This window comes from Nycticebus coucang, chromosome 2 (genome assembly GCF_027406575.1).
Source record: "Nycticebus coucang isolate mNycCou1 chromosome 2, mNycCou1.pri, whole genome shotgun sequence".
NCBI lineage: Eukaryota > Metazoa > Chordata > Mammalia > Primates > Lorisidae > Nycticebus > Nycticebus coucang.
The window spans coordinates 133,072,140-133,097,895 of NC_069781.1; the positions used below are offsets into that span (position 1 = coordinate 133,072,140).

The 25,756-nt window shown below is 42.3% G+C and overlaps 1 protein-coding gene and 2 pseudogenes across 6 annotated transcripts in view; all 3 read left to right on the forward strand.

Moving 5' to 3' along the window:
* The window catches only part of PRC1 (protein regulator of cytokinesis 1), a 29,368-nt gene extending 21,128 nt beyond the window's left edge, over positions 1 to 8,240 (forward strand). For 3 of the 5 annotated variants that reach the window (XM_053581904.1, XM_053581906.1, XM_053581909.1), the window contains 4 exons: positions 3,265 to 3,375; positions 4,164 to 4,340; positions 4,636 to 4,677; positions 7,132 to 8,240. In XM_053581904.1, coding sequence (XP_053437879.1) covers positions 3,265 to 3,375; positions 4,164 to 4,340; positions 4,636 to 4,677; positions 7,132 to 7,203 — 402 coding nt within the window. In that variant the 3' untranslated portion in view covers positions 7,204 to 8,240. The remainder of the gene's footprint in view (positions 1 to 3,264; positions 3,376 to 4,163; positions 4,341 to 4,635; positions 4,678 to 7,131) is intronic. The other 2 variants (XM_053581905.1, XM_053581908.1) reach the window with 2 other exon arrangements.
* An 11,356-nt stretch (positions 8,241 to 19,596) lies between these two features.
* On the forward strand, positions 19,597 to 21,093 carry LOC128598669 (phosphatidylinositol N-acetylglucosaminyltransferase subunit P-like; annotated as a pseudogene).
* A 2,142-nt stretch (positions 21,094 to 23,235) lies between these two features.
* LOC128579775 (phosphate carrier protein, mitochondrial-like) lies at positions 23,236 to 24,877 on the forward strand (annotated as a pseudogene). The gene has a single exon (XR_008378262.1). The product of XR_008378262.1 is annotated as a phosphate carrier protein, mitochondrial-like (transcript).
* Positions 24,878 to 25,756: the final 879 nt, after the last annotated feature.

A 25,756-nucleotide genomic window follows, 5' to 3' on the forward strand; every position in this document is an offset into this window, starting at 1 on the left:
TGATAAACTTTTAAAAACACTAAACTTCAGTTCTGGAGAGGGTTTTTTTTTTTTTTTGAGACAGTGCCTCAAGCTGTCGCCCTGGGTAGAGTGCTGTGGCATCACAGCTCACAGCAACCTCCAACTCCTGGGCTCAAGCGATTCTCCTACCTCTGCCTCCCAAGTAGCTGGGACCACAGGTGCCTGTCACAACGCCCAGCTATTTTTTGGTTGCAGCCTTCATTGTTGTTTGGCAGGCCCTGGTCTGGATTTGAATCCGCCAGCTCAGGTGTGCATGGCTGGCCCCTTAGCTGCTTGAGTCACAGGCACACAGCGTGGAGAGGGGTTTTGTTGTTGTTTTTGTTTTGAGACAGAGTCTAACTTTGTTGCCCTTGGTGGAGTGCCATGGCGTCATAGTTCATAGCAACCTCAGACTCCTGGGCTCAAGAGATTCTCTTGCCTGTCAGCATCTCAAGTAGCTGGGACTACAGGCTCCTGCCACAATGCCTGGCTATTTTTAGAGTTAGAGTCTCAATCTTACTCAGGCTGGTCTTTAACCTGTGAGCTTAGGCAATCCACCCGCCTTGGCCTCCCAGAGTGCTAGGATTACAGGTGTGAGCCAGCATGCCCAGTTAAGTTAATTGTTTTAATTCAAATGTCGAGAATCTTTGTGCTACACTCTGGGAATACAAAGGTAAGTGAGAATCCCTTGCTATCTTCAGCTGGGCACAGTGGCTCCCGCCTATAATTCCCACAACATAGGAGGGCTAGGTTGCATGATCACTGGAGGATTTTGAGGTCTGGACAACATATCAAACCCCCATATGAACAAACTTGTGTGTTCAAACAAGTGCTGTGTTAAAATACTTCTGAAGTCCTGGTGCCACTAATCAGTCTGTGATACCAATGTGGTAAAAAAAATTTATGCTTCCACTGCTTCAGTGTTACAGTGGCTCCAATACCTGCCAGCTCATGAAGTTTTCTGACTTGTTTTATTTTTGCCCGCTGGATAGGTATGGATTAATATCTCATGATTTTAGTTTGCATTTCTGTCACTGCTAATAAAGTTGAACCTTTTCTTTTCTTTTCTTTTTTTAAGACAGAGTCTCACTTTGTTGTCCTGGGTAGAGTGCTGTGGCATCACAGCTCTCAGCAACCTCCAGCTCTTGGACTTAGGCAATTCTCTTGCCTCAGCCTCCTGAGTAGCTGGGATTACAGGTGCCCGCCACAACGCCTGGGTATTTTTGTTGTTGTTGTTGTTGTAGTTTTGCTGGGGCCAGGTACAAACTGGCTACCCTTGCTATATGGGGCCAGTACCCTACTCACTGAGCCACAGGCATTGCCCATAAAGTTGAACCTTTTGTTATGTTAATTAGTTTTTTGGACTTTTTCTGAGAAGCAATTTGACAGTTTTTCAATTGGCATATTTGTCTCTTTCTTACAAGCTTTGTAGGAATTCTTTATGTATATGTTCAGGATGTGACTCCCTTGTCAGCTGTGTTAACTCTGGCTTTTCCCAGTGTCTTTGTTGGTCTTATATAGCTTATCTTTTTATTCTATATGGTGTTTTGTTACTGAAGAGAAAATTCGTTTTTTTGCTTTTTTTTTGACAGTCTCACTTTGTCACCTTCAGTAGAGTGCTGTGGCATCACAGCTCACAGCAACCTGAAACTCTTGGACTTAAGCGTTTCTCTTGCCTCAGCTTCCCAAGTAGCTGAGACTACAGGTGCCCGCCACAATGCTCGGCTATTTTTTGTTTGGAGTTGTCATTGTTGTTTAGCAGGCCCGGGTTGGGCTTGAACCTGCCAGCATCAGCGTATGTAGCTGGCACCCTACTCACTGAACTATGGGTGCTGAGCCGAGAATTCTTAATATGGTAAATTGTTTTCTCAACATTTTTCTTTATGGTTTATATGTCTTTTGTCCTTTTCAGAAATCCTTCCATGACCTCAAGTCACATGGATATTTTCCTGTGTTGTATTTCCCAGTTTCATTCTGTATTGAATGGTTGTTGCTTTCCCATTTAAAGTTTTTACCCACCTAGAATTCTTTTTTACTTAACAAAATGTTTACAGCTTTATTGAATATCATTGGTTCATAAGAGTTAAAGTGTACACTTTAAGTTCTGACTTGTATACATAGATACATTGAAGTCATCACCATAATCAAGGTAATGAACATATTCATGGCCTCAGGGTTTCCTAGTGCATTTTGTGTTACCCTACCTCCCAATCCCTTGGTTTCCCATCCCCCCCTCCATCCTGCCCTCAGCCTGTGTCAACTAGGGATTTACTCTGTCACTATAAAGTTTGTGTTTTCAAACATTTATTTACTTATTTATTTTATTATTTTTTTTTTAGAGACAGAGTCTCACTTTGTCACCCTCAGTAGGGTGCTGTGGTATCACAGCTCACAGAAATCTCCAGCTCTTGGGCTTAGGCGATTCTCTTGTCTCAGCCTCCCCAGTAGCTGGGACAATAGGTGACGGCCACAACACGGCTATTTTTTTGTTGCAGTTTGGCGGGGGCCGGGTTTGAACCTGCCACCCTTGGTATATGGGTCCGGCGCCCTACTCACTGAGCTACAGGGACCACCCGAAACATTTATTTATTTATTATTATTTTCTTAGAGACAGGTTCTCTGTCACTCAGACTAGAGTGCAGTGCTGTGCTCATAGTTCACTACAATCGCCAACTCCCAGCTCAAGTGATCCTCTTGGTTCAACCTCATTAATAACTACAACTACAGGGTAAGCCACCATGCCTGGCTGATTTTTAAAAAAAAATTTTTTCGTAGGGACAGAGTCTTACCATGTTTCCCAGGCTGGTCTTGAACTCCTGGGCTCAAGTAATTCTCTCCCACCTCAGCCTCCAAAAGTGCTGGGATTACAGGCATGAGCTACTGTGCCTGGCCTCAAACATTTTATAAAAATAGAACCATACTGATGGATGTTTGGTGGTTTCTAGCTTTTGGCTATTGCCCAAAATGCTCCTAAAACATTTATGTCTAAGTCTTTTAGGAATACATGCTTTCATGTTTTAGGAGCAGAGTGTCTGACTCATGTGATAGGTGTATTGTATATTACACAGTTCCACCTGCTGGATATAAGCTTTGAGCATTTTCCACGTGTTTTCTTACAACTGTGCATTAGACAGAGTAGGGCCTTTACCTTATAAATCCCTATTTCTTGGACTGCCATACTCATCTCTATGTTAGGTAAAGATGGGTGCTGGAAATTCTGAGAATGGTATTGCATATCAGTAACCTGTCTATTTTCTCCTTTAGCTGAATACTACCACCATCTCCAATGCTACAGCCAATAGCAGCATTCGGCCTGTCTTTGGGGGGACAATCTGCCGCTCCCCTGTGTCTCGACTTCCTCCTTCTGGCAGCAAGGTTGGTGTGCTCCCTATGTAAGTGCATCCCTACCCACTACCCTGGGCTGTGTATCCAAAGGCATCACCTACTTGTAATACTTTCTAAGGTCCCTGGATTCGGTTATCAGTGACATGCTGAGAATTGACAGGTGTATCCTTGCTAATCAGTAGATAATGATCAGAAAAACTAATGAGCAAAAAGAATATAGTGACACTCTGAGCCCCAGTGGTACACAGGCTGTGTCCAAGAAATGGAAGGTCAGTGGCAATCTCTTGTAGGTGCGGTCCCAAACTCAGTCTTCAGCTGGCAGTGAGCTAGGCGCCCCTGTATCTGGGTTCCATCCCATGACTATTATCATGACTGATCATTAGTAAACAGCTGGGTGCTTAGAAGAAAAGGCATGGGAAATACAGACTAAAATATCTTCAGTCTTTAAAATATTTTATTGGCTGGGTGTGGTGGCTCATGCCTGTAATCCTGGGAGGCTGAGGGAGGAGGATCTCTTGAGCCCAGGAGTTTGAGTTTGCTATGAGCTAGGCTGAGGCCACAGCACTCTAGCCTTGGACAACCAAATGAGACTGTCAAAAAAAAAAAAAAAGAATATATATATATATATATATATATATATTTGGCCGTGCTCAAGATAGGTGTTCTGTCGATCATTAAGCAGTCATATATTTTTTTTAAACTAAAGTTACAGACACATGAATAATGTAAAGATGGTATTAGCCCTTGACCACCGGGGGTTTATTGTATATGTACATTGTAGGGATGACACATGGCTCTGTCTTTCTCTCTCTTTGTAGCCAATCACCACTTCCACCTGTTCAGGGAAGAAAACACCCCGTGCCGGGAGGCATGGGGCTGACAAGGAGAACCTGGAGCTCAATGGCAGTATCCTGAGTGGTGGGTACCCTGACTCGACCCCCCTCCAGCGCAACTTCAGCATTAATTCTGTTGCCAGCACCTATTCTGAGTTTGCGGTAATTTACCTTTCTAATATCTACCAGTCTCTGGGGGAGCACACAGTTGGGGCAGAGTGGATATCTTCCCAAGGGCACCCAGGCTTTTAGTTAGGGCAGTCACCTTGGAGCCTGAGAATCCCTTTCCTGACTTGACCATGGTGGGAGTGGGGATGGTTTAGGGTGGGGGTGCAGAAAAGAAGTTGGGAGCAGCATCTAGACATTTAACCTGGATCATTCCCTGGCTATAGGAGGTGAGCCCGCTAATCACTGCCCTGGTGCTCTCTTGGTAATTATCTTAATTCATTGTTCTTAGAAGGAACCATCCCTCTCTGACAGTGCTACTTTTGAACTTCAGGTCTGTGTATGGAAACCCCTGCATGTTCCATGTCCTTTTCTTAAACTGATCTGCTGGCTTCATTCCCCTCTGGGCATAGGGCTACACTAACCAATAATCTCAGCTATATTATCATAGAATCTTTTTTACAAAGGAAACAATTTCTGTCCTCAACTCTAATAAAAAAGATCTGGTTTATATTCCCAGCAGATTTACTAACCTGCCTACTAATGGGAAAACTTGTCCAGACTTGAATTGGATTCTCAGCTCCACCAAAAGTCAGGCAAAGTTTTTTAAAATTACATTTTACAATAGAACATCTTCCCTCTGCTAGCTGAAGTCAAAGGCCTGTGATGTACTGGAAAGAACAGAGGCCCCATCATGTGGGGCGGGGAGCCCCAGCTGTGTGCCCCTCAATGAGGTCCTTGGCCTGTGTGCTGATTACTTCCTGGAGTACATGCTTGACTAACCCTCTCAGGGCTGACTCACCAGCTCGCCATCTAAGTGGCCATGCCTATTTCCTCACCTTTGTCTATGTGCTAAAGCATCTGGACGCACTAGAAGGAAGTGATGTGACCAGAATGCTCCTCACCTCCTGGTAGATTGCCCTGTGTCTGCTCTCACTCTACCACAATTCCTTCTACTTACAGTCTTTTTATTTTGACTCATGTTGTCTCTTCTCTCACTATCTTACAGTTAGCTGTGAGCTATCCCTCCTTCACCCTTGGGGATGCCAAGCTAAAGCCTACGCTGCCTTCTCTCCTACTGTCACAGGGAAGGAGAGTAGGCTCGACACCTGTAGCTCAGTGGCTAGGGCGCCAGCCACATATACTGGAGCTGGTGGGTTCGAACCCAGCCTGGGCCAACTACAACCAAACAATAGCCGGGTGTTGGGGGTGGGCGCCTGTAGTCCCAGCTACTTGGGAGGCTGAGGCAAGAGAATCACTTGAGCCCAAGAGTTTGAGGTTGCTGTGAGCTGTGACACTACAGCACTCTACTGAGGGTGATATAGTAAGACTCTGTCTCAAAAGAAAAGAAAATGAAGTTAAATAAATAAACAGGGAAAGAGAGTAGATGAAACCATTGCCCAAGGCTTTATCTAGTTTTAAACACTGAAACTGGCTTCATACTCTGGCACTTTTTTTTTTTTTTTTTTGTAGAGACAGAGTCTCACTTTACTGCCCTTGGTAGAGTGCCGTGGCATCACACGGCTCACAGCAACCTCCAGCTCTTGGGCTTCCGCGATTCTCTTGCCTCAGCCTCCCAAGTAGCTGGGACTACAGGCGCCCGCCACAACGCCGGCTATTTTTTTGTTTTTGTTGCAGTTTGGCCGGGGCTGGGTTTGAACCTGCCACCTTCGGCATATGGGGCCGGCGCCCTACTCACTGAGCCACAGGCGCCGCCCATATTCTGACACTTTTTTCAAATTACATGACTTACGGTGGTTCTACCTCTAAGAGCGGCTATGCGTCAGTCTGACTGACTTGACTGCTGAACCATGGGTCCAGCTTCCTCTTCTGTGCTTGCCCATCTAAGGCCTCATCTATCCATGTGGGCTTTAGTGTGCCTGCCTGTCTCTCTGGCTATGCCTAGGCAGGCTTAGCTGGGTTGGGTTGCTGTGCCTGATAGACCACACTGAGCAACACCAAAGCCAGTAAGCTAACCTCTGCTAATAACTGTCTCTTAATATTCATGTTTCATCTTCTGTCTCTGTACCATGTGCTCCAGCATGAGACCAAATCACCAGCAGGTTACAAGTCCCTCACCCCAGGGATTGGTAGATAAATGTTCTGGCCCATCATTATATAAAGGGCTCAAAGGACCAAAACTTGTTGCTTGATAGCTCTGAGGGTAGCTTTGTGAAGTACGGTTATGGCATCACTTAATAGCAGGGATGGGCTCTGAGAAGTATGTCATTAGGCGATTTTGTCATTGTGCATGTCATAGATTGTACTTACACACCTAGATGGCATAGCCCACCACACACCTGGGCTGTATGGCCTGTCACTCCTGGGCTACAATCCTGTGTACTGTGTTACTGTGCTAATTACCATAGGCAGTTGTAACATAGCAGTAGATGTTGCAGCTAGATGTAGAAGAGGCACAGTAAAATACGCATCTCAGCCTAACAGGACACCGTCACAGATGTGGTCATCATTGATGGAAATGTCATTGACTAAAGAAACATCACGATGCGGCTTGTAACTGTATAGAGGGATTTCTCTCCTGTGCCGTTTCAGCAGAGTGGCTGGCTAAGCAGGGCTACAGGCAGGTGTGCACATGTGTTTGGTCTGTGACTGACCGAGTGGTGTTCAGAGCTCCTGATCTTGTGTCCCTAACACAACCTGTGCTGGGACCCCTGTCTCAGAGACACTGCCCGCTCAGGACCTTTTGCTGACTCTTAACCATATGTAAGAGGGAGGGGCGTGCATGGTAGGGGCAGTGCTGCCACTGATGTTTGTTCTTTCTCAACAGCGAGAACTTTCAAAGGCTTCCAAATCTGACGCTGCTTCTCGAGTCCTCAATTCAACCAACATCCAGTCCTGAGAAGTCCTGAAGTCAACTAGCTGTGGCTTCCGTTTTCCAGACTGCACCTCATTATGTAGGAGGGTGGCTTTAGTTTTTCAGCAGTTTAGGTTTGCTTGAAACCCTGGACAGCTTCCATGACCATGGGCCTAATTTGAAGATGCAGACGAGTGGTACAGATGAAAGTCCATCATAGATTTAGTGGGTCCTGGGAGACTTAGTTTTATTTTGACTCATGTTAAAACTTAGTACAAATGTTAGCATATGGGACCTGATTTCTTCCTCTACCCCTTAATTCTACTTGCTGAAACATAATCGGGATTTTTTTTTATTTCACCATTGTGTAGGAAAATGGTTAACTGTGCTCATCCTTGGGGTATAGGACTTGAAGTAATTTGGGCTTATCATTAGCGATTATCTCCTTTTTTGTTTAGGGATGTTCAAGTAATGCTTAGCTGTGATAGTTTTGCTCTCATCTGAAGGCCTGTCCACACCACACAGGACAGTCTTCCTCTTGATGAGAACGTCTGTGTGTCAGAAGTTAAGACAGCCTGACCTGCCAAAGAGGTGACAGGGAGGATGGGAGCTCCTTTGTTAAATTGTATACAGTTCTGATAGATAGTGCAATGCCCTTTGTTGGGTGTTTGTATGTACAGACACATATTTGTCTCTTCAGAGTTTGTCCCTAGGGCCAGCCCTCCCAATCCACCCCCACCACCATGCCCACTCTGCCTGAGTTCTACCCCTGCAGCTGCCAGCCAAGTCAGGAGGCTGTTTGGATGGGCTGGGACATTTTTCTTGTGGGGACCTGGGACTTTGCACCTCACTACCGGGATGTTGTTCCTGCTGCTTCTTTACCTGTCAATCACTACTGCTCTTCCCAAAGCACTATTATTTATTCTTATTGTCTGCCTGCGCGGATACTGCTGTCCGTATACTAAATAGTTCTCAAAAGCTTACTAGTGTGCACTTGGTCTGTGTCAGCCATGCTGTTTATCCTGTTTTTAAAATATAAATTTATTTTTAAAAATAAATTAAAATGTGTATACTTACATTTCAGAAAGATATACTGTGGTGTTTTCATTTTTCCCCCATCACTTTTTGGTTGGTTTCGTCTGTGAAGAAAAGACTAAGAGGACATGCAATAAGTTTTTAGTCAGGAGTGTGATTTTTACATTCTTTCATACATTTCTAAATTAAGAATAACTTACTTTCAGGTTGGCGCCTATAGCTGAAGAGGCTAAGGTGCCAGCCACATACACCAGAGCTGGCAAGTTCGAATCCAGCCCGGGCCTGCCAAACAATAATGACAGCTATAACCAAAAAATAGCCGGCATTATTGCGGGTGCCTGTAGTCCCAGCTACTTGGGAGGCTGAGGCAAGAGAATCGCTTAAGCCCAGGAGTTGGAGGTTGCTGTGAGCTGTGTGACGCCACGGCACTCTACCCAGGGTGACAGCTTGAGGCTCTGTCTCAAAAAAAAGATTAACTTACTTTCAGAAAAATCTTTGAGAGAATTAAAAAGCCTAATTTGTGATCCATAAACAAGCTGAGGTAAATTAGGAAGCTTCTTGTTTCATTGCTATTTGTCATATTAATAAGAATAACTTGTGCAGGGTGAGGCTGCCTTTTTTAACAGCTTAATTGAGGTATAGTTGACATAAAATAAGCTGGACATATTTAAAGTGTGTGCTTTGGTGACAATCAAGTTACCAAACATATCCCTCACCCTCAAAAGTTTCCTCCTGCCCCTATCTGATTCCTCCCTTCCATTCTCAACAGCCGTAGCACCAATAATCTGATTGCTATTACTATGATAGATCAATTTGCATTTTCTACAGTTCTAGGTAACTATCATAGAGTCACACAGCATACGCTTTCGGTCTGACTCTTTCACTGTTGCATTATTTTGAGATTCACCGATAGTTTATTCTTTTTTCTTGACAAGTCATATTCCGTGGTATGGACCAACCATAGCTTATTTACTTGCTATGTTTATTCACACGTGTGTTCTCACCAGTTTTTGGCTACTAAAAGCTTCTGAAAACATTCAAATACAAATATTTGGATATATATTTTCTTTTGGGAAAATACTAGGAATGGAATGGCTGGATCACATCTATGGTAGGTATGTTTAACCTGTAAAAACTGCCAAACTGTTTTCCAAAGTAGTTGTACTCCCCAGACTTGGGGGCTCATGCCTATAATACCAGGACTTTGGGAGGCCAAGGCAAGAGGATTTCTTGAGGCCAGGAGTTTGAGACCAATCTGATAACATAGCAAGACCTTGTCTCTACAAAATATATTTTAAAAAAGAAAAATTAGCCCAGGCACAATGGCTAATACTTATAATCCCAAGCACTCCGGAGACTGAGGCAGGAAGACTGCTAGAGCGTAACAGTTCAAGACCAGTCTTGAGCAAGAGTGAGATCCCCAACTCAGCTAAAAATAGAAAAACTAGCTGGGCGTTGTGGTGGGCACCTGTAGTCCCATCTACCTGGGAGGCTGAGGCAGAAGGATTCCTTGAGCACAGATGTCTGAGACCATAGTGAGCTTTGATGGTGCCACTCCAAACTGGACCAGGCATTATGTGTGCTATGTTACTTTCACACGAGTAATGCAGGTGGATTCCAGTTTTCCCATGTCTTCAGGACATTGGTACTGTTAGTCTGTATAATTTTACCCATTCTACTAGGCATGAAGGGGGAGCTCATTGTGGCTTCAATTTGCAATTCTCTAATGACTAATGAAGTAGATCATCTTTTTATGCACTTATTTGCCATTCTGTTTATAGAAACGTGGTCAGCCAGGCTAGAGTATGTGATGTAATCAGCTTATTGCAGCCTTGAGCCTGGGCTGAAGCTACCCTCCTGCCTCAGGCTTCTAAGTAGCTGAGACTACAGGCCCATCTGATTTTTTTTTTTTATCCAGCTGATTTTTAGCTGGCATCATAACCCACCAGTGAGTCATAACTTTTTATTTATTTAGGTTTTAAGTCCTCAGTATGATTTTGCAGTTCATGTGAACAGATCTTTCATATCTTTATTAGTTTTATCCCCAAGTACTTCTTTTTTTTTTTATTCTAGACAGAGTCTCACTTTGTTGTCCTCGGTAGAGTGCTGTAGCATCACAGCTCACAGCAACCTCCAGCTCTTGGACTTAGGCAATTCTCTTGCCTCAGCCTCCTGAGTAGCTGGGACTACAGGTGCCTGCCACAACGCCCAGGTTATTGTTGTTGTTGTTGCAGTTTTGCTGGGGCATGGTTCAAACTGGCCACCCTCGCTATATGGGGCCAGTGCCCTACTCACTGAGCCACAGGCATTGCCCATAAAGTTGAACCTTTTGCTATGTTAATTAGGTTTTTGGACTTTTTCTGAGAAGCAGTTTGACAGTTTTTCAATTGGCATATTTGTCTCTTTCTTACAAGCTTTGTAGGAATTCTTTATATGTTCAGGATGTGACTCCCTTGTCAGCTGTGTTAACTCTGGCTTTTCCCAGTATCTTTGTTGGTCTTACATAGCTTATCTTTTTATTCTATATGGTGTTTTGTTAATGAAGAGAAAATTCTTTTTTTTTAGACAGTCTCTCTATGTCACCCTCAGTAGAGTGCTGTAGCATCACAGCTCATGGCAACCTCAAACTCTTGTGCTTAAGCAATTCTCTTGTCTCAGCCTCCCAAGTAGCTGGGACCACAGGTGCCCACCACAACACCTGGCTATTTTTGTTGTAGTTGTCATTGTTTTAGCAGGCCCAAGCTGGGTTTGAATCCTCTAGCCCCGGTATATGTGGCCAGCACCCTAACCCCTGATCTACAGTCACTGAGCCTATTTCATATTTCTTAATGCTATTATAAATGGTATTTTGCAATTTCTGATATTTTGCCTATAAGGATATCTATAAAGTTTATATGCAATTAAAAATAGTTGGCTATATCATATACAATCAATACAATTGATTCTTTTATGCATTGACCTTGTATTTTGAAACTTGGCTATACTCCTTATTAAAAAAAAAAAAAAAATGCTCTCCCAATCTTTACAAACTGGCTCTGAATTGGAGCATTCCTCCAAAACCTAGTTTGGTTGTCTTCGGCTGTTCCTTAGGCATCACTTGCTTGAACAGAAGGCCATTAGAGGAGAAAGCTTAGTGTGTTCTCAGGCCTTTTCTGAGCATGTGTCCAGCCCTGGGTGTGTGCTATGGCCTTTTCAATTCCCACAGCATGCGTGACAGCTTGTAAAGCACTCCCCTCCCCCAGTGTGTTTCATTTACTGACTTTTCTGGGCTTTTTGGTCTGTCCACACTTTCAGATAAAGCCGCCAGCTCTGGGAACACTGAGGAGTGAAATAGAGGCAAGGCCTTGTCCAATCCTTCATAGTGCCACCTGATAGTTCAAAACCCACAACCACTATTCTCTGGACAAGGACCAGGTTGCTTCCTCTGCCACCATCTGCCTACACCAGAAAGAGCATGCTGTTGTCTTTTTTTTTTTTCCATTGAAACAGTCTCACTTTGTCACCCTCAGTAGGGTACTGTAGTGTCATAGCTCACAGCAACCTCAACTCTTGGGCTCAAGTGATTCTCCTGTCTCAGCCGCTCTAGTAACTGGAACTACAGGAACCCCCCACAATGCCTGTTTTTGTTTGTTTGTTTTGTTTGTCAGGCCCAGGCAGGGTTTGAACCCACCAGCCCCAGAGCATATGGCTGGGCACCCTAATCACTGAGCGCGGGCACCCAGCCCAGCCTGTCTTCAAGGTGTCCTCCAGTTGGGTGGGGCTGAGGACTGGTAAGCAAGTGATTTAAAAAACAATTGCACTTGTGGCTCAAGTGGCTACAGCTCCAGCTACATACACCTTAGCTAGCGGGTTCAAATCCAGCTTGGGCCCGCCAAACAATATCGGCTGCAACCAAAAAAAAAAAAAAAAAAGCCGGGCCTTGTGTCCCAGCTACTTGGGAGAGGGAGGCAGGAGAATCGCTTGAGCACAGGAGTTGGAGGTTGCTGTGAGCTGTGATGCCACAGCACTCTACTCAGGGTGAGAAGAGGCTCTGTCTCAAAAAAAAAAGGAAAAGAAAAAAAAATAATAGCACTGGCTGGGCGAGGTGGCTCACGCCTATAATCCTAGCACTCTAGGAGGCTGAAGCAGTAGATTATCCTGAGCGAACAGGTTCGAGACCAGCCTGAGCAAGAACAAGACCCCATGTCTAAAAATAGCTCGGCATTGTGGTGGGTGTCTGTAGTCCCAGCTACTCGGGAGGCTGAGACAAGAGAATCACTTGAGCCTAAGAGTTTGAGTTTGCTGTAAGCTTTGATGGCACAGCACTCTACTGAGGATGACAAAGTGAGACTCTGTCTAAAAAAAAGCAATAGCTGGGTGGCGCCTGTGGCTCAAGGAGTAGGGCACCGGTCCCATATTCCGGAGGTGGTGGGTTCAAACCCAGCCCCGGCCAAAAAAAAAGCAATAGCATGCTTACCACAAAGCAGCAGCCATTCCTCTGAAAGCCTTTCCCAAGTTATAAACTTAACTAGATTTCTAGAGTTCTGTAATCGTTGGTTCTGACTGACTTTGCCAGCTCATTACTTGTATTTGTGGATAAATGATACTCTGGAGTTCCCTGCTCTGCCGCTTTCAGTTCTATCTCATTTTTATTTATTTATTTTTAAAACAATTTAAATAATTTTTAAAGTGTACAATTAAGTGGCATCAAGTACATTCACAATGTTGTGCAACCACTACCATCATTGATTTCTAGAACTATTTTCATCTTCCTAAATAGAGACTCTGTATGCACAAAACAATTTCCTATTCCCCTTTCCCCAGCCCAGCCCCCAGTAAACTCTATTATACTTTCCATCTCTATGAATTTTCCTATTGAGATAAGTGACATCATATAATATTTGTTCTTTTTTATCTCTTATTTCATTTAGCAAAACGTTTTCCATCTTGTAGCACGTATCAGAATCTCTTTCATTTTTTTGGCTGAATAATATTCCATTGTATTGTATACCACATTTAAAAAAATTGATTCATGTGTTGATGGACACTTGGGCTGTTGCCACCCTTTGGCTATTGTGACTAATGCTCTGTGACTAATGCTCTCTGTACACGCATAGATTTGAATCCTGTGGCATATATTTTTTAAATGAAGTATTTTTAGCTCCTGGTGTTTGGATAGAATAAACCAACAAAATTTAATGAGTTCCATTCATGGTTATCACAAACAGATTTTTGGATTATTTTAACCCTTTATTTTTTTATTTTTTGCAGTTTCTGGCCAGGGTTGGGTTTGAACCTACCACCTCTGACATATGGGGCCGGTGCCCTACTTCTTTGAGCCACAGGTGCCGCCCTACCCCTTATATTTTTAAAGCAGATATTGGGGAGAAATTCTATTTTTTTTTTTTTTTTGAGACAGAGCCTCAAGCTGTTGCCCTAGGTAGAGTGCCGTGGCATCACAGCTCACAGCAACCTCCAACTCCTGGGCTCAAGCGATTCTCCTGCCTCAGCCTCCCAAGTAGCTGGGACAACAGGCACCTGCCACAACGCCTGGCTATTTTATGGTCACAGCCATCATTGTTGTTGGGCGGGCCCGGGCTGGATTCGAACCTGCCAGCTCAGGTGTATGTGGCTGGTGCCTTAGCTGCTTGAGCTACAGGTGCCGAGCCTGGGGAGAAATTCTTATCTCTGTCCTTCTCCTCATACCTCAGGACACTATGCACTCCATGTCCCTGTATGTGATTTAGATATTTATACACACGTTTATTTTATATATATATAAATTAAATAGAGCTGCAAGGTATAGGCAGGACATCTTCTCAGAATCTGAAGCAATTGTACCATCTCACTACAATAGAGTCAACATTATTGATGAAAATATTCTATTTTTTCAACTTCTATGCTGTTGATGGGTGTGGATAAATAGCTATGCAACAACGAGGAAGAACGGTTAAAAAGGTAGCTCTATCAAATTATTTAATGAAAACATTTTTGTTCCTTTGGCATTTTTTTTTTTTTTAATTTGGCCGGGGCTGGGTTTGAACCCGCCACCTCCGGCATATGGGACCGGCGCCCTACCCGCTGAGCCACAGGCGCCGCCCTCCTTTGGCATTTTTTGTCCGTGGAATTTTGTACAAAGTATCTCAACTTAGAAGGTGAAACTATTTTGGCTGAATTTGAGATAAGTGTAGGCAGGTTTCAAATTCCTCACTAGTTACTCTATAGAAATTTCACCCATTTCCTTAGGAAACCAAATTAAAACACAGTTAAAAGTGACAGATTCTAACTCTGGAGAATGAGACAGACCCCAAACCCCTGAAGAAATAGCAGAAGCTGGAGACCTCACAGTTGGGCAGAGTATAAAAAGACTGAAATCACATGGATATTTCGTGTGACCAAAATAAAGACAATGCTGGTTTTGCTTTTGACCAATATTTTTCTTCTTAACTGCTTAGAAAACAGGTACTTTAAGCTTGTCTACTAACTCCATCTTCAAGAAGTGGTTAAAGTTCCAAAGAATTTTCTTTTCTAAAAGAAACCATTTTCTTGTTTGCTGTTGGCTTCCACTCCTGTGTGATGAAGGCTGGCTATGACATGCCAGGCATCCTTGTGTTCTCTAGACTCAGATATTATTGTCCTTTAAAGATTGAGTTAATTGCATATTCCTTTTGTAACATAAATGTCTTCTTTTTCTTGGTCCCTGGGGCTGGATCAGGCCTGGTTGACTGAGATGTGGGCTGTCTGTCCAACTTGCTTCCAGCAGGGCCAGTATTACACAGTTCAATCTGAGGACTGTGGGGCATAGGGACTTGGGACACAAGGGCTGCAAATGGGGAAAAGGCTCAGTGGGATTTCCTTTTCTCGTTCTTTCTGCTTGTGGACTTCACTCTCCAGGGCCTCTGAAGCTTCAAGAGAAGTCTCTTTCTTCTCCTTTCTGTCTTCATCTAAATAGAGGACTTTCTTCATCCAAAGACCTGGGGGTTGCCAGAGCCCTGACTGTCTGATCTATCTCATTTTTAAATGTTTATGCACCTAAGAATAGGTATAAAATACACAAAGCAAAATCTGATAGAACTGAAATAATAAATGGGCAAATTAGCTCATGCCTGTTAATATCAGCACTCAGGGAGGCCAAGGCAGGTGGATGGCCTGGCTCAGGAGTTCAAGACCAGCCTGAGCAAGAGCCAGACCCTGTCTCTACTAAAAATAGCCGGATGTTGTGGCAGGTGCCTGTTGTCCCAGCTACTCAGGAGGAGGCAAGAGGATCCTGAGTCCAGGAGTTTGAGGTTGCAAAGAGCTATGACATCACAGCACTCTAGCCTGGGACAACAGAGTGAGACTATGTCAAAAAAGAAATGCGGAAATCCACTATTGGAGCTAAAGACTTAACACTTCTCTCCAAGCAACTGATAGAACAACTAGGCAAAAAACAATTGAGGAGTCAGAACCGAATACCACATCGATCTGCTGGACCTTCCTACAGAACACACCAACAACACATAATGCATGTCCTTCACAGGAACACAGGGAGCATTTACAAAAATAGATCATATCCTGGGTCACAAAACATAACTAATTTAAAAAAATTAAAACAATAAAAATGTGTTCTTCATCCATAATTGGATTAAACTATAATAACAAGAATTTTTAGAAAATACCCAAATACAGTTTTCTCAGTATCCACAGGGGATTGGTTCTAGGACTTCCACAGATACCAAAATCTTCAGGAGCTTGAGTCCCTGATTAAAACTGGGTTAATATTTGCATATAGCCTACACACATCCCACCTGTATATTTTAAATTATCTCTAGAGGCTTGGAGCCTGTAGATCAAGTGGCTAAGGCACCAGCCACATACACTAGAGTTGGCGGGTTTGAATCCAGCCCAGGTTTGCCAAATAATAATGACAACTGCAACCAAAAAATAGCCGGGCATTGTGGCGGGTGCCTGTAGTCCCAGCTACTTGGGAGGCTGAGGCAAGAGAATCGCTTAAGCCCAGTAGTTGGAGGTTGCTGTGAGCTATGATGCCGTAGCACTCTACTCAGGGTGACAGCTTGAGGCTCTGTCTCAAGATAAATTAAAAAAACAAAATAAATAAATAATCTCTAGATTTCTTATACCTAATACAATATATTAGTACAATGCTATATAGTTGTTATATTGTTACTTGCATTATTTTTTGTTTTTTCTCCTCAAATATTTTCAATCTACTCTTGGTTTGAACCATAGATTGGACTGGATTGAAGTAGCAGCAGAACCTGCAGGTCTGGAGGGATGACTGAACTTGGAAATTAGAAAACACTCTTCTGAATAATTAAGGAAAAGCCTCAAGGAAAATTAGAAAATGTTTTGAACTGAATCGAGATGAAAATACAGTATATCAAAATTTGAGGGATGCAGCTAAAGTAATGTTTAGAGGAAAACGTACTAAATGTTTACGCTAAAAAATTCTCAATAATCTAAGCGTCCACATTTAGAAACTAGAAGAGGAAGTGCAAAATAAATTGACAAACAGAAGAAATGACAAACAGCAGAAAGCAATGAAATTGAAAACACAATAGAGGAAATCAGTGAAACCAAAGCTGGTTCTTTGGAAAACATACAGGTAAAATTAGTAAACCTCTGATAAGGAGAAAAAGAAAGATGATAGGTTATGAATATTAGGAATAACAAAAATAAATAAATGAAAAGATAAAAAGAATATTAGGAATGAAAAAAGGATTTATTCCTAAAAGATGCCACAAAAATTAAAAGGATAATGATTGAATACTACAAACTCAAAGTACACACAAAAGCAATTTTTTTGAAACAAATCTCGTTCTTTTGCCCAGGCTGGAGTGTAGTGGCATGATTATACCTCACTACAGCCTCAAACACCTGGGCACAAGTGATCCTCTTGCCTCAGCCTCCTGATTAGCTCCCAGTGTGCACCACCATGCCTAATTTTTCTTTTTTTTTTTTGCCTAGCTAATTTTTCTAATTTTTTTTTTGTAGTAATGAAGTCTCCTTATGTTGTTTGGGCTGGTCCCAAACTCCTGGTCTCAAGCAGTCCTCTAACTTTGGCCTCCCATACCTGGACTATGTACAAAAATGTGACAACAAATGGGCATATTAGTATACAGTTTTAATTGAACAAAACACACACAGCATCTATATTACATCTATAGTACATCTATATTACAAAATACTGGTGAAAAATCAGACAACCTAAATAAATAGACATACAATATTCTTGCAATGGAAGATTCAACATATGATATCAGTTCTCACTAAATTGATTCATAGATAAAATGTAATTCTAAATGTAATGCAGCAGTAGACGGGGTGCGGTGGCTCACGCCTGTAATCCTAGCACATCGGGAGGCCAAGGCGGATGGACTGCCTGAGCTCACAGTTTTGCGATCAGCCTGAGCAAGAGCAAAACCCCATCTCTACTAAAAATAGAAAAACTGAGGCTAGAGGATCGCTTGAACCCAAGAGTTGGAGGCTACTGTGAGCTATGACGCCACAGCACTCTACCCAGGGCAACAGCTTGGGGCTCTGTCTCAAAAAACAAAACAAAACAAAACAAAAAAGAAACAAAATGCCAGCAGCATTTTTTGTAGATATAGGCAAGATGACTCTAAAATTTTTGTGGAAAGGCAAAGAAACTAGACTAGCCAAAACTATTTTGAAAAAGAACCATCCACCACTCCTTAACCCCTGGCAACCATTGATCTTTTTTACTGTCTCTATAGTTTTTTTTCCACAATGTCACAAAGTTAGAATTATACAGTATGCAGCCTTTTCAGATTGGTCACTTTCACTTGGTAATATGCACTTACGTTTCCTCCACGTCTTTATGGCTTGAGAGCTCATTTCTTCTTAGCACTGAATAATGTTTTATTTTTTATATGTGCCACAATTTATTCACTCACAGAATAAAGCTGTTATAAATATCCACATACAGGTTTTTGTGGAGATGTAAGTTTTCGCCTCCTCTGGGTAAATGCCAAGGAATGCAAATTGCTGGATTGTGTGGTAAGAGTATGTTCTCCATACTGGCTGTACAATTTTCATCTCACCTGTATGAATGAAAGTTCCTGTTACTCCATGTCCTTGCCAACATTTTGTGTAAGTCAGTGTTCTGGATTTTGACTATTCTAATGGGTGTGTGAACTGCTGCTTTTTTTTTTTTTTTGGAAGTTTTTTTTTGTTTGTTTGTTTGTTTTTAGAGACAGGGTCTCACTACCTTGTCCAGGCTGGTCTCAAACTGCTGAGCTCAAACCATTCTCCCATTTCATCCTGCCAAGTAGAAAAGATATTCTTTTCTAACAGATGGTGTTGAAATAATTGGATATCTGTGTGCAAAAAAAAAAAAAAAGAGAGAGAGAGAGAGCCTATGCCTCACTCCTCATGCAAAAATAAACTCAAATGAATCACAGATCTAAATGTAAAATATAAAGAAGAAAACATAAGAGAAAATATCCATGGCATTAGATCAAGCAGAGTTCTTAGATACAATATTGAAAGCATTATCCATAAAACAAAAAATTGATAAAATAGACTTAGATATATTTTTAAACTTTTTAAAAAATTAAATCATAGCTGTGCACATTAATGCAATCATGGGGTACAATGTCCTGGTTTTATATTCAATTTGAAATGTTTTCATCAAGCTGGTTAACATAGCCTTCACCACATTTTCTAGTTATTGTGTTAAGACATTTATATTCTGGGTGGTGCCTGTGGCTCAAAGGAGTAGGGCGCCAGCCCCATATGCCAGAGGTGTGTTCAAACCCAGCCCCGGCCAAAAACTGCAAAAAAAAAAAGACATTTATATTCCACAATATTTTAAAACTTTTGTTCTTGGGGCAGCGCCTATGGCTCAGTGAGTAGGGCGCCAACCCCATATACCGAGGGTAGCAGGTTCCAGGTTCCAACCCGGCTCCAGCCAAACTGCAACAAAAAATAGGCCGGGCATTGTGGCAGGGGCCTGTAGTCCCAGCTACTTGGGAGGCTGAGGCAAGAGAATCACTTAAGCCCAAGAGCTGGAGGTTGCTGTGAGCTGTGACCTCACAGCACTCTACCGAGGGCGACAAAATGAGACTCTGTCTCAAAAAAAAAAACAACTTCTGCTCTAAAAAAGATACTTTTATGAGAATGAACCAGGTGCAATAGCACATGCCCCTAGTCAGCTGCTTGGGAGGCTAAGGCAGGAAGATCTCACTAGGCCAGGTGTTAACAGAGGGTGGACGGAGGGAGAGAGAGAATTAAAAAACAAGCTACCACCTGGTAGAAAATATTTGCAAATCACCTGACGAATGAATTATATCCAGAATATATAAAGAACTCCCAAAGCTTAATTCAGACAAGAAACAATTGGGCTCATAGGAGGGGGAGGAGCACAAGACCTATCAGAACTGAAATTACTCTTAAGCGTCTATGATTCAGTGTGGTACAGAAAAAGGGACTAGAAGGCTCAGAAATAGACTCAAATTTATGTGGAATATTATGATATAGTAACAGAGGTATCTCAAATCACTGGGTTCTGGGAATACTGGTTAATCACTCAGAAAAATAAAAATTATATTTACACCTAATATCCTATATGAGAATAAGCTCCAAATGGATCAAGGATTTAAGTGTAAAAAATGAAATGTCACAGCAACAGAAAAAAACATACTTTAATTTCTCTATAATGTGGTAATAGTGAAAGACTTTCCAACAATAAGTCAAGGGAGACTGAGGCGGATTGCTTGAGCTTAGTTCAAGACTAGCACGAGCACGAGTGAACCCTGTCTCTACTAAAACTAGAAAAACTAGCTGGGGGTCATGGAGGGCACCTATAGTCCCAGCTACTCGGGAGGCTGAAGTAACAGGTTTGCTGGAGCCCAAGACTTCAAGGTTGCCATAAGTTATGATGATGCCATGACACTCTACCCAGGGTGACAGAGTGGGATATTTTGCTTCAAAAAACAAAAAATTGTATTTAAAGAAATTTAAATATAACTTCATTAAATTCTTTTTTTTTTTCTTTTTTTGTAGAGACAGAGTCTCACTTTATGGCCCTCGGTAGAGTGCCGTGGCCTCACACAGCTCACAGCAACCTCCAACTCCTGGGCTTAAGCAATGCTCTTGCCTCAGCCTCTAGAGCAGCCGGGACTACAGGCGCCCGGCTATTAAGTTCATTAAATTCTTAATCAAAAGACAGAGATTAACAGAATGCATTTTATTAAAAAAAATCCCATCACATGCTGTCTATGAAAGACTTGCTTTAAGGCCATGGCTCACACCAGGAATCCTGGCACTCTGGGAGGCTGAGGCAGGAGGATCCCCTGAGCTCAGGAATTTGAGACCAGCCTAAGCAAGAGTGAGATCTGTCTCCACTACAAGTAGAAAAATTGGCTTCCGCTGGCCAAGTGATCCCCACTCTAGCCTGTGCCCAGGAAGGGCTTTTCCCTTAATTTGTCCTCCTTTTTCTCCTACTGCAGCTCCCTGGTCATCACTGGCACAAAAACTCAGGGCTGAGAGTGTCTAAAGCCATGGGGGGAAATAGTGGGAAATTCACTGTTGCCATTGCCATAAAGAGCCATATGGCTTTATTCTTTTCTTAAGCTCCCAGTTTAGCCTCATACTTTTCTCTTGTGTGGGTTTTCATTCTTGAATCATGGCTAAATTACTTAGGCCTCAAAATACCTACTGGGCTCAAAATTACCCAGCAGTTGCATTACCTATCTCCTTATTACTATAGTGATTGATTTTGTACTTTTGTTTGGAATTAACATGATGAGTACTTCTCCACTCAACTTATTCATACAATCATGGATAATTATGCTAAAAGTCAATAGCAGAAGAAATACCAAGAGGAGGCCATTCTAGTGCTATGAGATATTTCTATTAGGGAAGTTAAACCAAATGTTCTTTCTTGCAGCCAAAGAATTTATTTATTTTTATTTATTTATTTATTTTTAGAGATAGAGTCTCACTTTGTTGCCCTCAGTAGAGTGCTGTAGTGTCACAGCTCACAGCAACCTCCAGCTCTTGGGCTTAGGTGATTCTCTTGCCTCAGCCTCCGGAGTAGCTTGGACTACAATGCCCAGCTACTTTTTTTGTTGCAGTTTGGCCGGGGCCGCATTCGAACCTGGCACCCTCGGTATATGGAGCGGCGCCCTACTCACTGAGCCATAGGCACTGCCCAACAGCCAAAGAATTTATACTAAAAGCTGAGTGGTGTGTAGACATACTAACACCAAGCATTTGCTTTTAAGTGTGTAATATAATAATTTTAACCATCTCTTTTACCCAGTATTGAAATGTAAGAAAAGTAAGTTGATCTTCTATTAAATTAAGTTCAATGAATATTGTAAATATTCTCAAATATAAGTTATTAGTGGGTAGAATAAACAAAATATTATGGTTACCATAAAAAATAAAAAATAAATAAAACAAAAATAGGTAGCTCAGCACCTGTAGCTCAGTGGTTAGGAGGCCGACCACATATACCAGGGCTGGCGGGTTCAAACCCCACCCAGGCCTGCTAAACAACAATGACAACTACAACAACAACAACAAAAAAAAATAGCTGGGCGTTGTGGCAGGTACCTGTAGTCCCAGATACATGGGAGACTGAAGCAAGAGAATCACTTAAGTCCAAGAGTTTGAGGTTGCTGTGAGCTGAGACGGCATAGCACTCTACCAATGGCAACATAGTGAGAGTCTGTCTCAAATAAATAGATAAATAAATAAAAATTAATAATTAATAATAAAATAAGAAAATAAAAATAGAAAAATTAGCCAGGCATTGTGGGAGGCACCTGTAGTTCCAGCAACTCCAAAGGCTGGACAAGGGGATCACTTGAACCCAGGAGTCTGAGGTTGCTGTGAGCCAGGCTGACGCTAGGGCACTCTAGCCTGGGGCAACAGAGTGAGAGAGACTGTCTTAAAAAAAATGTTGCTTTCAATCCTGAGACATAAACAGGTTGACAGCGAAAGGGTGAACAAATGTATTCCACACAAATAGTAATCAAAAGAGAGCAAGGCAGCCAGGCGCAGTGGTTCACCTATAATCCTAGCACTCTGGGAGGTCGGAGTGGGTGGATTGCCTGAGCTCACAGGTTAACACCAGAGTGAAGCCTAGTCTCTAAAAAATAGCTGGGTCCCTTAGTCTCAGCTACTCGGGAAGCTGAAGCAAGAGAATGGCCTGAGCCCAAGAGTTTGAGGTTGCTGTGAGCTGTGACACCATGGCATTCTACTGAGGATGACAAAGTGAGACTCTGTCTCAAAAAAAAGAGAGAGAGAGAGTGAGCAAGGGGATCATGGCATGGTGGCTCATATCTGTAAATCTAGCACTCTGAGGGGCCAAGGAAGGTAGATTGCCTGAGCTCAGTTTGAGATCAGCCTGAGCAAGAGTGAGACCCTATCTCTACTAAAAATAGAAAAACTAGTTGGGCATTGTGGCAGGTGCTTGTAGTCCCAGCTACTCAGGAGGCTAAAGCAGGAGGATTACTTGAGCCCAAGAGGTTGCCATGAGCTGTGATGATATGGCACTCTACTGAGGGCAACAGAATAAGACTCTGTCTCAAAAAAACAAAAAAAAAGGCTCAGTGCTTATAGCTCAGCGAGTAGGGCACTGGCTACATATACTAAAGGTGGCAGGTTTGAGCCTGGCCTGGGCCTGCTAAACAACATGACAACTACAACCAAAAATTAGCTGGCCTGTAGTCCCAGCTACTCGGGAGGCTGAAGCAAGAGTAGCCCAAGAGTTTGAGGTTACTGTGAGCTGGGACGCCATAGTACTCTACAGAGGGCGACATAGTGAGACTCTGTCTCAAAAAAAAAAGAGAGAGAGAGAGCAAGGAAACCTATACTAACATTAGACAAAATAGACTAAATCAAGTAAGGTTATAAGAGTAAAGACAATATATATACAGCAAGAAGATAAAGCAATTATAACAGACATAAGAATTGTATACCTAATAACAAATCATCAAAATACATGAAATAAAAAATTGACAAAATTGATGGAAGAAATGGGCAGTTCTATAATAATAGTTGGAGACTTTGATACCCTGTTATTTTTATTATCATTATCATTATTATTATTATATATATATTTTTTGCAGCTTTTGGCCGAGCTGGGTTTGAACCTGCCACCTCTGGCCCTACCCCTTTGAGACACAGGCACTGCCCCTGATACCCTGTTCTTAATAATAGATAGAATAACCAGACAGAAGTACAGAAATAGAAGACTTGAATTACACAATAAACCAACCAGATCTAACAGAAATATATGAACAGTCTACCCAATAAGAAGAAAATACAATTTCTTCTCAAGTACACAAAGGGAATTCTCTAGGACAGACTGTATATTAGACACAAATAAATATCAATGGATTTTAAAAGATAGATGTCATACAAAATGTCTTCTCTGACTACAGTGGCATAAAGTCAGAAATCAATAACAGGCTCTCTGTGAGCTGCTCCAGGGGAGCGGCTGGGTGTTCGCCATCTTAAGGAGAAGATGTACTCGCCCATGGCACACCTGGCGCGGGCAAACCCCTTCAACGCGCCGCACCTGCAGCTGGTGCACGACGGCCTCGCGGGCCCCCGCAGCTGCCCCGCCCCGACGCTCTCGCAACCTGGCAGCCGCCGCTGTTGAAGAGTACAGTTGTGAATTTGGCTCGGCGAAGTATTATAGTCTGACACACACTGCTGTCGTTCCCCTGGATTTAGTGAAATGCCGTATGCAGGTGGACTCCCAGAAGTACAAGGGGATATTTAATGGATTCTCAGTTACACTTAAAGAGGATGGTTTTCGTGGTTTGGCTAAAGGATGGGCTCCAACTTTCATTGGCTTCTCCATGCAAGTTTGGCTTTTATGAAGTATTTAAAGTCTTATATAGCAACACGCTTGGAGAGGAGAACACCTACTGTGGAGCACATCACTATATTTGCTGCCTCCGCCAGGGCTCAATTCTTTGCCAACATTGCCCTGGTTCCTATGGAAGCTGCTAAGGTTCAAATTCAAACCCAACCAGGTTATACCAACACATTGAGAGATGCAGCACCCAAGATGTATAAGGAAGAAAGCCTAAAAGCATTCTATAAGGGAGTTGCTCCTCTGTGGATGAGACAGATACCATACACCATGATGAAATTCGCCTGCTTTGAATGCACCGTTGAAGCATTGTACAAGTTTGTGGTTCCCAAGCCCCGCAGTGAATGTACAAAGCCAGAGCAGCTGGTTGTAACATTTGTGGCAGGTTACATAGCTGGAGTCTTTTGTGCAATTGTTTCTCACTCTGCTGATTCCGTGGTGTCTGTGTTGAATAAAGAAAAAGGTAGCAGTGCTTCTCAGGTCCTCCAGAGACTTGGATTTAAAGGTGTATGGAAGGGACTCTTTGCCGTATCATCATGATTGGCACTCTGACTGCACTACAGTGGTTCATCTATGACTCTGTGAAGGTCTACTTCAGGCTTCCTCGCCCCCCTCCACCGGAGATGCCAGAGTCTCTGAAGAAGAAGCTCGGGTTAACTCAGTAAATAGATCAAGGCAAATATAGACTGAATCTGCTTGCTGATCAGTGTCAAAGTACAAAAGGAATTTTTATGTATTTGACAGTGTAGGAAGTTGTCTATTCCTGATGTAATTACGTAGTACTCTTGTGTAAGGCAGGAGTTTCAAATTTGCTGTTGAAATAAACCCAGCTGTTCATGAAAAAAAGAAATCAATAACAGGAGAAAAGCTATAAAAATTACAAATATGTGAAAATTAAACAATAGATTTTTTTTTTTTTGTACAGACAGTCTCACTTAATCACCCTCAGTAGAGTGCAGTGGCGTCACAGTTCACAGCAACCTCTAACTCCTGGGCTTAGATAATTCTCTTGCCTCAGCCTCCCCAGTAGCTGGGACTACAGGCACGCACCACAATGCCTGGCTATTTTTTGTTGCAATTTCGCCGGAGCTGGGTTTGAACCCACCACCCTTGGTATATGGGGCTGGTGCATACTCACTGAGCCACAGGCACCGCCCAACAACAGATTCTTAAACAACCAGTGGAGCAATAAATAAATCATAAGGGAAATGAGAAAATTCTTAGAAATGAAAATGAAAACATCTTGCCAAACCTTATGTGATGTAGTTAAAACTATACTTAGAGATAAATTAATAGCTGTAAACATACTAAAAAAGAAGAAAGATCTGAAATCAACATCCCAACTTCACAACTAAAGGACATAGAAAAGAACAATCTAAACCCAAAACTAGGGAAAGGAAGGAAATAATAAAGATTAGACCACAGATTAACAAGAGAAAATAAAATAATAGAGAAAATCAAGAAGACCAAAAGTTGGCTCTACAAAAAAGTAACAAAATTGGCAACCCATTAGCTACACTAAGAAAAACGAAAGAAGCCTCAAATCATTAAAATCAGAAATGAAAGTGAGGACATTACTATTAATTTGACAGAAAAAAAGGATTATAAGAGAGTATTATACAACAGTATAATCTATATAAAATGAACAAATTTCTAGAAACACAAAACCTACCAACCTGAATCATGAAGAAATAGAAAATCTGAGTAGACCTTGAATTAGTTAGG